This window comes from Neolamprologus brichardi, chromosome 20, assembly GCF_056152115.1.
Source record: "Neolamprologus brichardi isolate AB-2024 chromosome 20, ASM5615211v1, whole genome shotgun sequence".
Taxonomy (NCBI): domain Eukaryota; kingdom Metazoa; phylum Chordata; class Actinopteri; order Cichliformes; family Cichlidae; genus Neolamprologus; species Neolamprologus brichardi.
This window is the reverse complement of record NC_142123.1, coordinates 23,452,354-23,468,790: the sequence shown is the minus strand read 5'-3', so window position 1 is coordinate 23,468,790 and position 16,437 is coordinate 23,452,354. Positions and strand designations below refer to the sequence as shown.

Here is a 16,437-nt window from a genome sequence, read left to right as displayed (position 1 = left end):
TTTCCGATGACAATTCAACATTGCTTAAAGCATTAAAGCTTACATAGCCTGCCCCTACTCATTTTGTATATCTAATACTCTATTTGCTTTTAACTCGCCTTTCAGTAGTATGTAACATATAAACATTTCTATCCGGTGCCTCAGATAGAATCAGCTAATGGCTGCAGGTGTTTACATAACAGCAGTTTCCGACAGAGGACTTGAAAGGTTCTGGGTTATAGCTATACATCTTCCTCTCTTTCTCACTTTCTTTTGACTTTCTCATTGTCTCATTCTCATGCCCTTTCTGTAAGTCTGGTGAGGTCAGATGCCCCCAGTGCTCTTCAAACAACCCCCAGCCCTCAGTTCAGTTTGTGCCCAGAGAAGGGCTGACAATCCTGGACAGGACAATAAGAACAGACCCCCCTTTGTTTTGGCCTCCATGAGTCTGGTGACAGTCCCAGTAAACAGTGGGCACAGGCAGAGGCCAGGCAGGGTAAGCTGCACTAAGGGGCCTTTGACAAGGGGGACTAGTAGAAAAGTAGAACAAACAGTGTTTGAATATCCTGTCAGTAATGCACACACACACACACACACACACATACAAACTTCCAAAAGAATAGCCACAACTTGTCTCAAGTGTGTCCCACTAAATTGAATATTTAGACTAAAATACACAAGCCAGACAAATGGTGAGACACTCTGTTTGGGCCTGTAAAATAAAATGTTAAAAATAAATGAATAAAAAAAACATACACAGATTATTTCTGCTTAGCTGCTGAAAAACGTAGTCACGTAGACATGCAGTGTACCCGAATAAGTCTTTTCAGGAAGAAAACTCTGCTGAGTTGAACAGCTGTGCAGCCATGATGACAAGGCTTATTCTATTAGAGCTCATAATGGTAAACTCAAAAGGTCTTTTCTTTTAAAACCCAGCATTTGGCCTGGAGCATTTTGACTGCACACACATGCGCTCTTTCCATTATGATCTTAGGGGATCTGAGCAAATAAACACCTCCCCACTACACTCCAACAGGTTGGAGCATGATGCAAAGCTCCAAAGAAGACCACACAGCGGTGCAGTGAAATCTACCTGGAAATGCTTTCACATCCAGGTAACACTTCAAAAATATTGTGCTTCTTTCTTTTTACTTCTTTTTAGCTATGACAAGAGTTGATGCTCTTTCTGTCTGCCCGGTTAACTCTGCTTAGGAGCTCAAAGCATGCGGTCAGAGGTCAGATTAATATTTATTTCATGTGTTGCCTCAGAGAGCAGCAGGCAGTAGTCCTTTGAAGACCTGTGCATGCAGTGAGGCGGATGAGGTTTGGTGGAAGAGGGGCGGGGCGGGGTCTGACCAAGTAGACCAACAGACGATACAGTAAAACTTTTTTTCAAGGTAAACTGACCTTCAAATAAAGAAGTGTAGGGCTGGGGTGCCAGGACACAAGAGGGTGGAGGCACATTTTTTGCTCATGCCCCCTCCCTCTTCTGCTGGTCCTGTCCTCCTTCGTCTATGTTTTTGGCGTAACCCCACTGTGTGCGCTGCACAAACCGACGGCCTGTTAAAACAGCCTAACCAGGTGGAGCTGAGCTATTGCAAATGTTCCCCTTCTGGTGTCTCACACTTCCAGGGGCCTCATGAACATATGAGACACAGCTGTGAGACAGGCAGAAGAAAAGAGGGGGGTGGGTATATGAAACAGCTTCAAACTAGTTCACATTGTAAAGCTCAACAACCAAAGAACCAAAACTCAATGTTTAACAACTAAACGTAATGTTTAGCCGGGTACAATAAGCATGAAAAAGGACGGCGATAAAAATTCAAGAGGACTTTTATTAGACTTGAGCAATAACAAATAGGTTACATATACTTTGGAACTGGCAATTGCAACCCAACCCTTATGTTGTTCTTTAATTTGGTATAAATGAGCTTCATGATACTGTGGCACGTCCAAATGATCTGCAGATATTTTCCACTGAGGAATATGTGATTATCTTATTTGAAATAGTGCACCTTGCAGCTCTCCTCTCCATCACTCACTGCTTTCTTTCAACCTGGTATGTCCTGCCACCCCATGTTTGTCTGCAAGCTGATATCACACTTGGGATCACCAGAGCAGCTTGAACCTGATTTATAGCTCTCAGCAGTCCAGCCAGACCCATCAGTTATAGTTGGTGTCGCTGACAATCAGAGATACCGTTTTAGTTAAGCCTTCTATAACACCCAGCTTAGTAGAGCTTATCCTTTATAGGATGTTATCACTCAGGCGCCCTGTCACTTGTGTCATCAGCACAGAGTCCAGGCTTGACACTGGTTTCCTCACCCAGCCACACACTTATCGGCATCCGTTACTGAGGTGTGTGGGCCTGATAAATGTCCACCCAGTTTCAGCAACTCTCGACAGAGGTCCCATTAAGATTCCTGTCTATGTAGCGAGAGGCCTTGCCCCTTTGACTCTTGCTTTCATCACTCCGTAAGGCTATGTTGGTCTGTCAATCAGAGAGGACCCTGGGTGATCAGTCAGCCCCTCTTTAGGGGATGCTGGTCTGAGGAGCCATTAGAGAGCAGGCAGCATAGACAGACTGGCCAAAAACTGATGAGAAACAGAGGAGCAGCAGAGCCTGAGGTAGTAAGTGGAGGGGAGGTGGGAGGGTTGGCGTGTAGTGGGGGGTAGAAGAGCAAGCGGTGGATGAGCTGAATGTGGATTGTGAAGGGAGGGTGGTTCTGTTTTCTATTTGTGAGGATTAGGTTGACAGATCTGTATTTAGTTTCTTTGGGCCTCTAGCTGCAGCTAATCCCCCTCACCTGCAGCGGCCGCCCCCCCTTTCTTTCCTCTGACCCTGCAGCCCCTTACTTCCCCCATGTTCCCCCTCCTGCCCAGCACAAACACTCATCCCGAGACAAGCACATGACTCGTTGCACTCTGTCTCCTCAGGTTAGGGCCTCACACTCGACACAAATCTCTCTTGGGCCAAAGGAACAGCAGGGGTCTCAGGCTTTCTGGAACAGAAGAAAAAGGACCCCGGCAACCTGTGGTCTTCCACATATTAACATTTTTTCAGCTTGGGTGAGGGGTTGTTCCTCATCACTAAGAGATAGCAATTACTTTGAAATTAAGAGACATTACTACGGAAGCAGCTTGTCAAAGTCACTCAGGGGAAAGAGGGACCATTGGTAAAGCTACACATTAGAAAATATTCAGGGTCAGGTCAGGGGCACGGAGCTCTTCTCTTTAGATCCTGGCTCCCACACGCTCTGAGCAGGCCTTCACACTGTGGAAAAAAAAGACCACAGCGCCTCTCCAAACACACGCAGCATGCCTGCCAGCAATTCCGAAAGGTGGGGACTCTTGATGACCTAATAGTTGTAAAATCCAAGCACATTTTTCTGCTTTAATGAAGCGACTTGACTGCAGCACAATGCAACCAAGAGACAGAAACAGGTTCTGAAAGGTTGTTTATGAAGCAAAATGTGTAATTTCCTCAGGGTGTCGTATTTATTTAATGTCTTTTTAATGTTTGTAGCTTAAAACAGCTGCAAATAGGCAATAACTGTCTGATATAGTAAACTGAGCTCCTAACAAAAGAATGAGCAGCATTTGTACCATTTAAGAGAGCCTTAAAACACATGTTGGCCAGCATTATCGTTACGCACACACCCATCATCAAAATTACATTTAAAAATCACTTCCACATGGCTAACAGAAACAATATATATTTGGCTTCTCACAGACGCTAACCACAACCAATTAAACTTGCACCCACCCTACAGAAACCACACACACACACACACGACACACCTTTGGTCAAAAAGCAGCAAGCTCAGCGACACGGCTTTATGAATGTCACATAGGGTGCTGATGTGGATTTTTCTAGATTACCAGGATATGCCTCCTAATTTACACCACTGAGGTGTTAACTGGCCCACACACACTGGATTACTGGTCTTTATCTTTAACGGGAAGACTGGTAGGAATACATTTTAAGCTTATGTAGTGATGTGCAAAAGACCTGAGCCACCCCTCATTTCTTTTTTTCTTTTGGCAGGAAAATGGGAAACAGGTGAAGGGATTAATTGAAACGTGCAAACATATACGGAGATACAGTTTACAAAGCAAAAACAGTTTGTCCAGTTCTAACCAGGTGAAAGTCAACATTTGGTATAACCCCCTTTATTCTTCAACACAGCCTGAACTCTCTTAGGCAAGCTTTCTTATGATATTTATAGTATTCAGGAATAGTTCTCTGCCTTCTTGACGGACCTTCTTGAAACTCTTTTTGGTCGTTGGCTGCCTTTTGCTCTGTTCTCTATCAAAATGATGCCTTTTTTCCACACTGCTTCAATAATGATGAGGTCCAGGCTCTGGGGAGGCCAATGCATGACTCATAGTGTTCCACTGTGTGTTTCTCTATCCAGGTATGCTTTTACTGCATTGGCAGTAGTGTTTGGGATCATTGTCATGTGGAAAAAAGAAAGTTCTTGTGTGTCATGCAATTTCCAGATCGGATTGCATTGTTGATTAACATCTCACAACACTTTTTCGCATTCATAATTTCATTGATTTTGACAGGATATCCAACACCTTGGTTTGCAGATGGCTTCAGACATGCGCTGTGGCACCTCTGTCTTCAACTCTTCCATACAAATTGATGATGAGTTGAACCATCTTTAAACAAAAATAATAATAATTGGAATCATTAGTTTTCAAAAGTTGAAACTGACAAAGTTGTATTTTTACTACAGCATTTGTATTATATTTTTATCCTATAGTATATTTTATTCTATTTATTGTACTGTATATAGTATTTTATTTTATTCTATTCTGTACAGTTGTGTACAGTATTTTATTCTTATTGTATTCTAATTTCTGCTATGTAATTTTTGCACTGTCCACTTCCTGCTGTGACTTATCTTATCTTATCTTATTTTCTTCCTATTTGTTAAGAATATGGCTCCATGCCGTTCCTCTGCGCTAGATCATTTTTAGATCTGCCACTTCTTTTGTCCACCACTTGTCCAGGATTCTTAAGGTCACAATGCACGCAGTACTGAGATATTCTATGTTTTCAGTTAATAGCTCTTTGGAAATCAACTTGTTCGTCCAAAAATGGTACTTTCTGTCTCTCAAACCGTGTTGTCTTTTGGATTTTCCCTAAATTTAACAGAAGAAATTGAAAAGTATTTACTTCACAATGTGTGAAGTATCTAAAGTGTCTAAAGATGCAGTTTAAAATTGTCTCTTTGTCTGCCAAGATGTCTGTTAGGTGTCAGCACAACACTGTTCTACCTCTTGACATAAGTGAGTTTTTATGCTTGAATGATTCATAAGTCACTGTTAAGTGACCTAACAAAAAACAGGCCTTCAGAAAACCTGGGGAACTATTGCTTAAGACCACTTTAAAAAAAAAAACTTAAAGTCTGGAGAATATAAGTGTTGCCTGTTTATCAGAATCACACAAGGCTGAAGCAGCATCACTTTTATTTATTTATTTAACTTTTAGTATCGGTCATTAAAAACGGCGTGACAGTGTTAGGAGACACCTCTTTTTTTTACTTTCAAAAATCATATTAATTTAAAACGTTTATTATTAATATTAATCACTTTATCATTACTATTTGTTATTACTTTCACAATGTATCTATTTATAAGCTCAGTTTTGCTTGAATACCATGTAGAAATTCTTAGGGCAGAATAATTGTTGCAAATTAATTTATTCAAAACAAATACTACAGGTCTGAACTGCGTGATGGACACAAAAACGCGCGAGATTTCCGTAAAACATCCTTACGCGGGAATTTCTTGCAGGTAGATAACATGACATTTAGTAACAGGTAACGTGATGGAATCCCGTGCGGCTCATTTTTGTTCTGAAATTGATAAGCTCCATGCAAAACTGTTGATCAACGTGGGAGTCACGACAGACTGGCAGCGTGCTGAAAAAGAAATCAACCAGTATGTTCACAGCGATCTGCTCCAACCGGCTAATAGACAGTTACGCTAGCTTAGCTTATTCTCTGTGTAGTGCAACAGTATTCGCTGTGTGACTCTGTGTGGATGTTTTGAGGAGCCAAAGCGGTTTTATGTAACTGGTATTGCGGTTATATTTGATATTTAAACTCATATTGATGTGTATATATATTTACAAAGAGCAGTTAATCTAGGGTTTACGCGACATTGTGTTTCGTAGTTGGCTAGCTGTGTACTTTACCAATTCACCATAGCCTGTCATTATGCCCTGTTATTATCCCAGTGTAATCAGTCACATGTAAAAATGTCTGCCAATCATGGGTAGTGTTAGTTAATTTGATTTTATCATGTACTTTACTTGAAACACTTTACTGTAGAAACAGTTATGTGTCCGGGAAGTATTTAAAAATGTGGTCGTTAGAAAAGATTTTGCACAAAATATGTTGAACTAGCAGGATAAAAATCATACACTGAGTTGCCCTTTTATTAGGTGCACCTGTTCAACTGCTAATTAAAGAAAATGTGTAGTTGGCCAATGATATGGCAGCAACTTGGTGCATGGAGACATGGTCAAGCATCAGGATATGCAGAGAACATTATGTGACTTTAAATGTGGCATAGTTGTTGGTGTCAGACAGGCTGGTCTGTAGGTCTGCGATATTTTCACACAATCATCTTTAGGGTTTAAAGAGAGTGGTGCTGAAAAAAGTAAATATCCAGTGAGCAGCAGTTCTGTGGGTAAATGCCTTGTTAATGCCAGAAGTCAGAGCCTTTGAACTGCTTTGAACCAACGGGAAGCTAATAATTCAGATAACTACTTGTTACTACCAAAGTGTGCAGAAGAGGATCTCAGTATATGCAACATGTCAAAACCTTGAAGCCGATGGGCAACAGCAGCAGAAGACCAGATTGGGTGCCACCCCTGTCAGCTAAGAAGAGGAAGCTGGGGCTACTGGCACACGCTCCTCTTGCCTTGTTTCAGTGGTTCAGACTGATGGTTGTGCAATAGTGTGGGAGAAAACTTGTTGGCACATTTTAGGGCTGTTTGTACCAACTGAGCAATGTTTAGTGTGAATTTTTGCTGACCATGTGCATCCCTTTATGACTGCAGTGTCCCTATCTTGTAATGGCTGATTCGAGCAGGATAACACATCATCTCACAACATTCCAGTTATCTCACACTAGTTGCTTGAACAAGACAATAAGTTCTCTGTACTCGGATGGCCTCCAAAGTCTCCCATGGGATCACCTTTATCCTGTGATGAAACATTTCCATCTTGATAAGAGTCGTTTCTTACAGTCTGAAGATGACAGTGAATGATTTGATGAATATGAAAATGATTTCAAACTTGACTGTGGCCTTTGCAGTCACAAAATCTCAACTTAATGGAAGAGCTAGAAATTTTAGACCAATCTGGCTCATTGTGATTTCCAGCACCATCATCATAATACCAAATCAGGGAATAACTTTGCAATGATGGTTCAGTTATAGAATCAGTGCCAAAGCACTTAAAAGGTGTTTGCATAAGACATTAGAGGACTTTAACACCAATAAGGTATTTAGTGATTTATAAAAGTATATATTTTTCCCCTTTCAGACACTTAAAGTAAACAGATTTTCCTAGCAGTTGTCATGTCTAGTTAATAATAATAGTTCTTACTGAAATAATGATAGTGTGTTTTAAAATTAATCTTGTTTTATTTTTACAAAAATTCCTCAGCACAGCTGGTGGTTGTTTGTTTCTTTCCAAACAAGTTTTTGCCCACAGGGAGGCTGCTGAGTACCCTCTGGTGAACAAAATATGTAACATCAACAGAAATAATATGGTTGAAGGGTGTTTCTCCTGTCTCTTCTTTCCTTTTTACATTTTTATTAGTTGGTCATTTAAAATTCCAAAATCAATATATTAGTAATTATATCGACCCCATTGATATATTGGGCTCTATAAGACAATTTAAGTTGCTTTATCCTCTAATTTGTTAGCCATTTATAAATACATTTCTTTTATCCATTTCACATTATAGGTGAAATTTTGTAATAATGATGAATTTAGAAAGTTGAATTTTTAGCCTCTAAAGATTTATTGTTAAACACACAGCTGGTTGAAGTAACAATTAGAATAATCTGGTTAGAAATGACAGTGATTCAAAGCTGGGTGCCATGGGTACTCACAATGAACAGCATTGCCTGATGGTATTATATCATTTGACAGCAGTGTGATGTAGCTTCTAATTTAGGTATTTATTTAAATCAGAAACTGTTTCTTTGATTTTCCTAAATTCTGCTGGTTGCATATTATTATAAAAGAGAATCACAGTCCTAGACTACAATTGGTCTTTGACATTAATTGTAGAATTGGTTGTCTGTTTGAAAAAAGTTTTCTTGTGATATTATAACTTCATTCAGTATTTCTATTTCCAGCCAGGAAATTTTAAACCGAATTGAAAGCATAATCCTGGAAATAGTCACCAGTCTGTCCAAAGCTGAGGCCCCTGTCCTGGCGCTGCCCAACAGATCCAGCTGGGCCAACATAAGGTATTTTGATTTAAACATGCTGTAGCATGGCAAGTTTCCCTCCACACATGTAATCGCTCATTCATTTTAAGCCACATGACCTTTGGGAGATAGCACAAACCAAAAGTAATCGTGTGTAAAGCCACACAGGATTATTTCATTGTTATTTAATTTCCCTTAAAGAGATAAACGCAGACTTTTGCTCTGTTTGAATTTTTAGATGGGGTTTTTCAAGCTGACCATGGGATCAACCAGGTGGTGGAAATCAAAATCTTCTGCTTTGATTCAGAGAAAACCTAAAAGAACTTCCTGCTGCTAAAAAGATGACAGACTGATAAGGAATTGAAAAGCACAGAATTTGTCAAGAGGCTTTAATGTGACTAGGATGTGGAGACCTTATGCTTAGAACAAAGACTGTCTGATCTCAAATAGATCAAACCTTGCTACAGCTTAAATCACATTCTGGCTCAGCCATTTTAAATGGAACAGTGCTACAGGTAGCCCTCGGGGTGTGGGGAATTTTAGATAATTTGCAGGTGGGAGCTAATGTTTGAAAGCGCTTACTGTAAATGTAGCACACACAGTCTGTGCAGATGCTTTTTTTTTTTTAATGGCCTCTTTTGTTACTTTGTTTACATCATGAAATCATAAATCTTTTTTTGATTGCTTCCCACTGAAGCTTTGACAGTGCCATTGGGCTTCAGATGAGTTCAAGACAGTCTGTCACCACCATTAGGGCCGACTGCCCTTCATCTGTCACTAAATTTGGTGAGAAGATGAACTGTTATGTTTGTTTTTTCATTTTATTTGTTATGCAACATCTCTGTTTTTGAAGTTCTTTAACACAGTTGTATGGTGCATATGGATTTCATTTGTATTCGTCGTGAACATATGCATAAACTGCACAAATGTCAGTAAAAGTCAGAGCTAGTTTTAGGTGACAAATTGGCAGAGACGTAACATGTTGCCTTTTTGGGATCAGTTTTACGGCATGGATACAGAATGTGTTGTTTAATCTCTGATATATTGATGTAGTGTTTAAGGTTTAATTAGGTTTTTTTTTTTGTTTTTTTTTCCCCAAATTTGTGTTTCTCTTCAAAGCCCAGATTCTCAAGATTCTCTCAGTCATCTACAGGCTTGTCCAGAGCAACTCATATGCTACAAAGAGGTTCTTTATAATTAATCCATACTTTATTAAAGCCAACATATAGATACCCTTGTTTTTCATAGGAATGCTTGACTTTCAGTTTATTTTTTTTCACATAACAGTGTTTGTCTCCACAGAGACATCTATTACAACAACACAAAGCTCTTTGGTTCACAGAAAGCTGTTGATAGTATCGTAGATGACATCTCCTGCATGCTAAAGGTTCCTCGCAGATCACTACATGTGGTGAGTGTGCATGTCCGTGTTAGCGTGCGATGCGGTTCACATGATTGTGTGGTAGAAAATACAAACCCCTGATATTGAAAACTTGTAGAAAAATTCCTTTGGATATTAGTTCAGCTCCCACAGATGAAGTATGTTAGTTTAGGATGGTATTTTACTTTTGTTCTGCTTCTTGTCCCAGGAAACACCTGTGGAAAACAAACAGCTCTTTTGATCAAAGAGAAATAAAATTAAAGTTGAATTCAGGGGCTAGTGCTTGAAATAGCGCGTCCCTTGTATGTGTGTGATAATACATTGTATGGGCTTGTGCTAAATTCTGTAACTTATCTGTAACTTTGTTGCTAGTTGGCCACATCCAAGGGATTGATCTCAGGTGACCTGTGTTATATGGAGGAGGACGGCACGAGGATTGACTGCCACTCCAGCTCAACTGTAAGCACCACTTTAATGCTTCTTCACCTGATTTAGTGTTTGTTTTTGTCGTGGGGCATGGTCTGTGGTGCATCCTTAATCACGCCCGCCTAGTTAAAAAGACGGGGACTCAGGGGTTGGTGGGTTGTGGTGTGACAAATATTGCATAAAATGGCTCAAACCTACGATCCCGGGACTCGCCGTGTCTCATTCGCACCACAGTTTTGTTTTTTTGTTTTTGTTTTTAAATGACACTGCAACAAGAAACAGTACATCATTTATAGCTGGATTTTTGGTTTACTGTACTCCCCAAGAAAGTAACTGTAAGTCTGAGCTACGTAAGCCAGGCGTCCTTTTTTATTTATATAGGTTAATACCACCATACATGAAATTTCTCCAGGGGCCTTTAAAATATTGACATTATCTGACCATACACCAAATATAGTCAAAATACAGCTCAGGGAACAGAACCAGCCCTTAAAAGTGAAATCTAAATAACCCCTCAAATGTCAGTAAAAGGCAGCATTATGTTAATGAATCTGTACTAAATCTGAGCTGCTATTTAAGTCGATTCCAACAGAGGGCGTTCAGTTTATACTGTACGTGCAAACAGACTTTTACTGTTTTACTGATGGCTAAATGTCTGCCCTTCTCTGTTCTGTATTTAATTTTGTTTTTCTCCTCTGCTTAATAACTGATTTCAGCTGATTGCAGTGCACAGGAAAAATGTTTATTGATCTATCATTGTTTTAATTTCTATCCACCCATTGTGCACATAATTGAAGAAGCTGTATAATGTAGGCAATAATATAATTTTAAGAGTAATGTGATTACAGAATTTAGTACAGTAATGCTTTGCATTTGTGTGTCAAAGAAAAATGTAATTTAATCATAGTAGCCTTTTCCTTACTTTTTTCTAAAACAGTCTGGCCCTCCGAGGATGAAATGTTGCCATAGATGTTTGATACGGCTAAAAGCCTTCATTAAACTAGGACAAAGATTAGGTTCTGCTTGCTTGATGGACAGGCATGAAATGGACTATGCTTAGTTCGACGCTACAGCTGTGGAAATGTGAGAAACATTTGGCTTATTTAGCAAAGCCATCCTAACGACCTCGTGCTCACTGGGTTCAAACTTTTTATGACAGTGATAGAATGTAAAGCCAGTAATTACAGGAAATTATCTCATTGAGTAATGACTCAAGCCTTCCACGTGCACCACAGATTGATAGTCAACACTCTGTTTGCCGCTATTCTGCTAGGGTTGTGAGCAGCTAGAGCCACTATGTCAATAATGTCACTGAATGAGAGGCACAGGCAAACATTGTCCCACAAAAAAAACATTTCAGCTGATCTACTGAAGCCCAGTGTTGCACATCACTGTCTAGCATTTATTAGTATTAAAAGATTTAATCTAAAATAAATTCTAAATATAAATCCATAATATAGATAACCTGTATGTGATTCCCATCAGTAGGTCCAAAGGGTTAATTTTCATTGTAGACAGCATAACAACAACCGTTTTCTTCCAAGAAAAAGATGAACAGTAAATTCAGCTAGCAATACAAAGCACTTAGACTGCTTTGCAGGGGGAAACTCAAACTTTTTTTGTCTGTGTGTCATTGTTGCATTTTACAGCATATCATTACCATTTTTTCTTCAGTTATTAAAATTAAATGCCATGTAATAGTGCAATTTTTTTTAATGTATTTTTTTTACTTCTCTATTTTTTTGCTTTCAGGCTGTCTCAGTTTCATCGAACATCAGTGGAATTAAAAGTATGCTTTGTAATCTGTTTAAGAAGCTACTTTCATGTTTTGTCCCATGATTGTAAGTCTATCATTGCAGCTGTCGTCCTTGACCTTTTTCAGATATTGTATCATCTGCAAAATTTGTCTTGATCATCGAGAAGGATGCGACGTTCCAGAGACTGCTGGATGATGACTTCTGCACAAAGATCTCCCCTTGCATCATTATCACAGTATTTTTCTGTGTCTGCTTTTGATCTGAATGTTGTCTTCTTTCAGAAAGAGCAGTCTTAGTAATCTGTTTACTTAATCATTGTGTTTGTGTGAATCAGGGTAAAGGTGTGCCAGATGTGAACAGCAGGCTGATGGTGAAAAGGCTTTGGGATGAGCTGCACATCCCCATCTTTGCCCTCGTGGATGCTGATCCTCATGGTATAATTCATCTGCTTGAATACTTAAGCTGTCGGACATACTTTGCATTTTTCCACACATTTAACAGCATTTCAGATCCACGCACAGACACACACACACAGCTGGGTTGCATGTCTCGCTAAGCCAACAAAAGTTAGCACCTGTCCACTGCGTCATGGTGCCTAGTCTAGCTATTATTCTCGTTGGTGTGATGTTGGCTCGGTTTCCATCAGCCTCCATACCACTAAGTTTTTTGCCGCTGCGTGGCGAGACACATATGTAATGCTTTACTTTGTTCTAAGATCACATCACAGAGGATAATTGCTCTGGTATGCAAGTGATTGCAGCGTCTCTCTGTCCCTCCCTCTGATTTTCCCAGGCATTGAAATCATGTGCATCTACAAGTATGGATCAGTGGTGAGTCCTGTTATGCTGTTATTCCTGTACTCTGCATTATCCAGTGTAGCCTGTTGAGTGTCTCTCTGTTAGCATGTTATAATCATGCACCTCTTTACATAAAAAGAATCAGTCATGCATGTTAGAAAATTAAACAGACACGCTATGAAGTGAAACTGTTATGCGATTGTGTGACAGTCACATCACTTTTGACCTTTGTGAGGCTTTTGTAGTCATTCTTGTTTCATTAACTTCATTGTAAACATGTGTTGGGGTTCGCTGTGGTATGAGAGTACAGCACTGATTATCTGTGTGTTTGTTTTCTGTGTAAGCATGCTATGTGTATTTGATGTGTGCGTATGTGACTGGGTGTGTATGCGTCGGTTTATCCGCAGGCAATGTCGTTTGAGGCCCACAGTCTGACCGTCCCCAGCGTTATGTGGCTAGGCCTCCTCCCCTCTGACCTACAGAGGTTTGGACTGAGCATTCGCTACTTCCTACTTCCTCCTCCTGCCTCTAATTGGGATTATATTCTGGGGAAGTTTAGATTGTTTGTTTTGGTTTCTGTTGCTGTTGCCATCACTTTTTCCCCCCCCTTCATGGAGCTCTTTGCAAAAACATATTGAGTTTTAAGTATACACCCCCTTGAACAAATTTGGGCCAAAAGAAAATTTCTGACATACATTAAATTGTAGTCTATTCGGTTTTTCTTTTCTTTTTTTCTTCTTTTTTTACTTGGCTGAACCTACACATAACCTCCTTTCTGGGAGTCTGTTTAAAAAAAAAAGAAAAGAAAAGGGAACGAAACATTCTTCAGGGATAAGATCCATGAACTGAAGTCTCTTGTATATATGTTTTTTAATCTAAATTTTATTTTTTAGGTTGCGGGTTCCCAAGGACGCTCTGATCCCACTTACAAAGAGAGATGAAAGCAAACTCTGCAGCCTCCTTGAAAGGCCGTACTTAACCAGCCAACCAGAGTGGCAGAAAGAGGTGAGTGAAAGAGGACGCCAAAGAGGAAAGTGCTGCTGTTTATGTAGGAGGATAGATGAAAGTGTTTGTAGAAATTTGTGGGATGGGAAGGAAAGGTATCTGAAAGGTATGATTCTGAGCTTTGAAGGATTTTTCTATCTACATATGGATTAATATGGTTGATTTGTCCTGTGTGAAGTCCAATACATTTTATTCTCTTTAAGAAACCAGTTTTTTCTGGGTTGTTTTTTTTTTCTTGCCTGTCAAGAGCCAAATATACAAAAGCTTCTAAAGCTCATAGTACTAGATAAAGAATTAATGACATTAAATCAAGAATATTACAAAATCTCATTTTTAGACTGGAGGAATCTGGAGGTCTAATTTGTGGGAGAAACAAGCTGAAGCAGTCCAAAGTCCGAAACATTTCCTCTCCCAATTAGAACAACATTTCGGTGCAGTTAGTTACAGTCTCTGGGTTTAGTTTGCTTATTGTTTATTTGAAAGAATGTAACATGAACCATGCCACACACCACAGCATTTATAGTCTAAGTTAATTTGCAATCCCCGTCCCTAAAACGCTCTTTAAAACACAGAATACTGAGCAACACATGCATGAGAGTTAACAAAAAAAATGTATAAAATGTGATACATAAATTAAGAAACACAAAACTCTAGATGGAATAGGTGTAATAAACTAAAAAGTAATCAATTTTAGAACAATAAAGCACTGTAAGACAAGAAGCAGACAATTCTTCGTGACTGCAGGACTGATCTACTTTTAAAAAACTGCTTCAGTTTTAGGGTTCCTGTTTGAGTTCTGCAGCTAAGGAATTCCACATGTTGATTAGCTGAATGGAAAAAAAAAAAAGCTGTTTATCCAAATGAGCATTTACGTAATGGCACCTTACAATTCCCACAAGATCCTCCACGTGTTACTGAGCCCAAACATTTAAGGGAAACCACAAGGTCACTGAGCACGTGGGCAGCCTGATTATTTTATCCAACAACAAAATGGGAAAAAAAAAAAAAATACAAAAACATAACAAATAAGAAGCAGTTGAGCACAATACAGGTTGGTTATCGCTGTGTGTCTTGCGAGACTGTGGAGCTGCGCTCTTTGTGGCGGTATTGCGACTGGACAGGCAGATACGGGAGTGGCGGTCTTTCTCACTGTGAACACAAGTGTAGTCTGACGCTGGTCTCTGCAACTGTTGAGATCTTTCTCCTGAAATTCTTTGCACACATTTGGATGCCTTTATTAGCTGAACACACGCTGTGTGTGTGTGTGTGTGTGTGTGTGTGTGTGTGTGAGTGATACACTAGCAAATTTAAGTGGAACTCAACCTTGGAAAGCCAACTTACCAAAGATTAACTTTGACAGGGCAAAGCGGAATTTGGTGAGCGAGAATCCGGATTTGGTCAAACAAAATTGTCCCACTTTGACCACAAAACTCAAAGCTTTGCCTTTTTTCTCCCTCAGTACACTCATCCAACCCTGTGAGATGTTTTTTGGCAGTTCTGTTGTAGCAATAAGAAAAAAGTTGATTGGATGAATGAATATAATTTGTTAATTTAAAAAAAAAAAATAAAAAGGTCAGGCCTTGAATTTTCTCCATAAGCACAGAGCAAACCTGTCGCACTGAACATTTTGATCTTGTGCCGCACAGTAGAGGAATGTTTATGAGAGGACTGTTTGCTTCCTGGAAGTTTGTAACAGCTATTTTCCATTGCTGAGTGTCTGTTATGCATCTATGATTTGTCTGTTTGCACAGCTTCCTGTCTGATCCCACTAAAATTGTGTGTTGCTGTGTTTGTAGATGAAACTGATGCAGCAAAGTAAAGTAAAGGCTGAAATACAGTCTTTGACAGCTATAGCTCCTGACTTCCTCACACAAATCTACCTGCCCAACAAGCTGCGCTATGGAGGCTGGATATGAGCTCAATGCTGCCACTTAGTGGATGAGTAAGTGAACTGCTAAAGTTGCTTTGAAGCCTGAAGAGTGGTATTAGACGTAAATTGTCAGACAAATTAAAGTATTAACTTCAGTTTGTTCGTTTGTAGTGTTTGGATATTTATTCACCTTTCTTTGTGTATATTGGATGCAGTTGTTTGAGAAGTGTAATTAAAACCTCCGTGATCCCACTGATGAGTGTTTCCACTTTGTCTTCATTAGCATTGCTGATATTCCCAAGATGTTTGTGTGTACTTCCAAAGTGAAACCACTCTGTTGTACAGTAGATCCCCCCCCCCCCCCCCCCCCCCTCCCCTCCTCCAGCAAGGCTTTGCGGACATCATAGCCACTGACGTCTTTGGCTTCTGATGCAAAAACCACAAGTGTGCTCAAAACAATTTGGTGGTTTGTAATTGCAGCACAGTATCTGAGGATGTTCATTCACAAAGGCACAGCAAATCAAGTCATGCTGCTGCCCTATAATCTGCTTTCCAGCTGTTGTAGATGGTGTGCATTAAAATTCAAATCCACTCATGTCATGAGCTTCACCAGAGAAAGAAGATGTAAATAAACGTGCAGCTCTCTGCTTGACTTTGGTCAATCAGTATCACAGACACAGTACTTTTCTTTTTCTTTTTTTTTTCTTTTTTTTTGTGAAGGATATGATTTCTTGCTGAGCGGTAGTAACGGTAGC

The 16,437-nt window shown here is 39.7% G+C and overlaps 1 protein-coding gene across 1 annotated transcript; it reads left to right on the top strand.

Moving 5' to 3' along the window:
* The first annotated feature begins 5,760 nt into the window (after positions 1-5,760).
* spo11 (SPO11 initiator of meiotic double stranded breaks) lies at positions 5,761-15,938 on the top strand. Its single transcript, XM_006796474.2, has 13 exons — positions 5,761-5,934; positions 8,372-8,485; positions 9,144-9,232; positions 9,566-9,632; positions 9,749-9,857; positions 10,200-10,286; positions 12,006-12,042; positions 12,136-12,245; positions 12,345-12,444; positions 12,803-12,840; positions 13,215-13,291; positions 13,701-13,812; positions 15,609-15,938. The coding sequence occupies exons 1-13, from the start codon at positions 5,822-5,824 to the stop codon at positions 15,726-15,728; spliced, it is 1,173 nt and encodes a 390-aa protein (XP_006796537.1). The 5' UTR covers positions 5,761-5,821; the 3' UTR covers positions 15,729-15,938.
* The last annotated feature ends 499 nt before the right edge of the window (positions 15,939-16,437 follow it).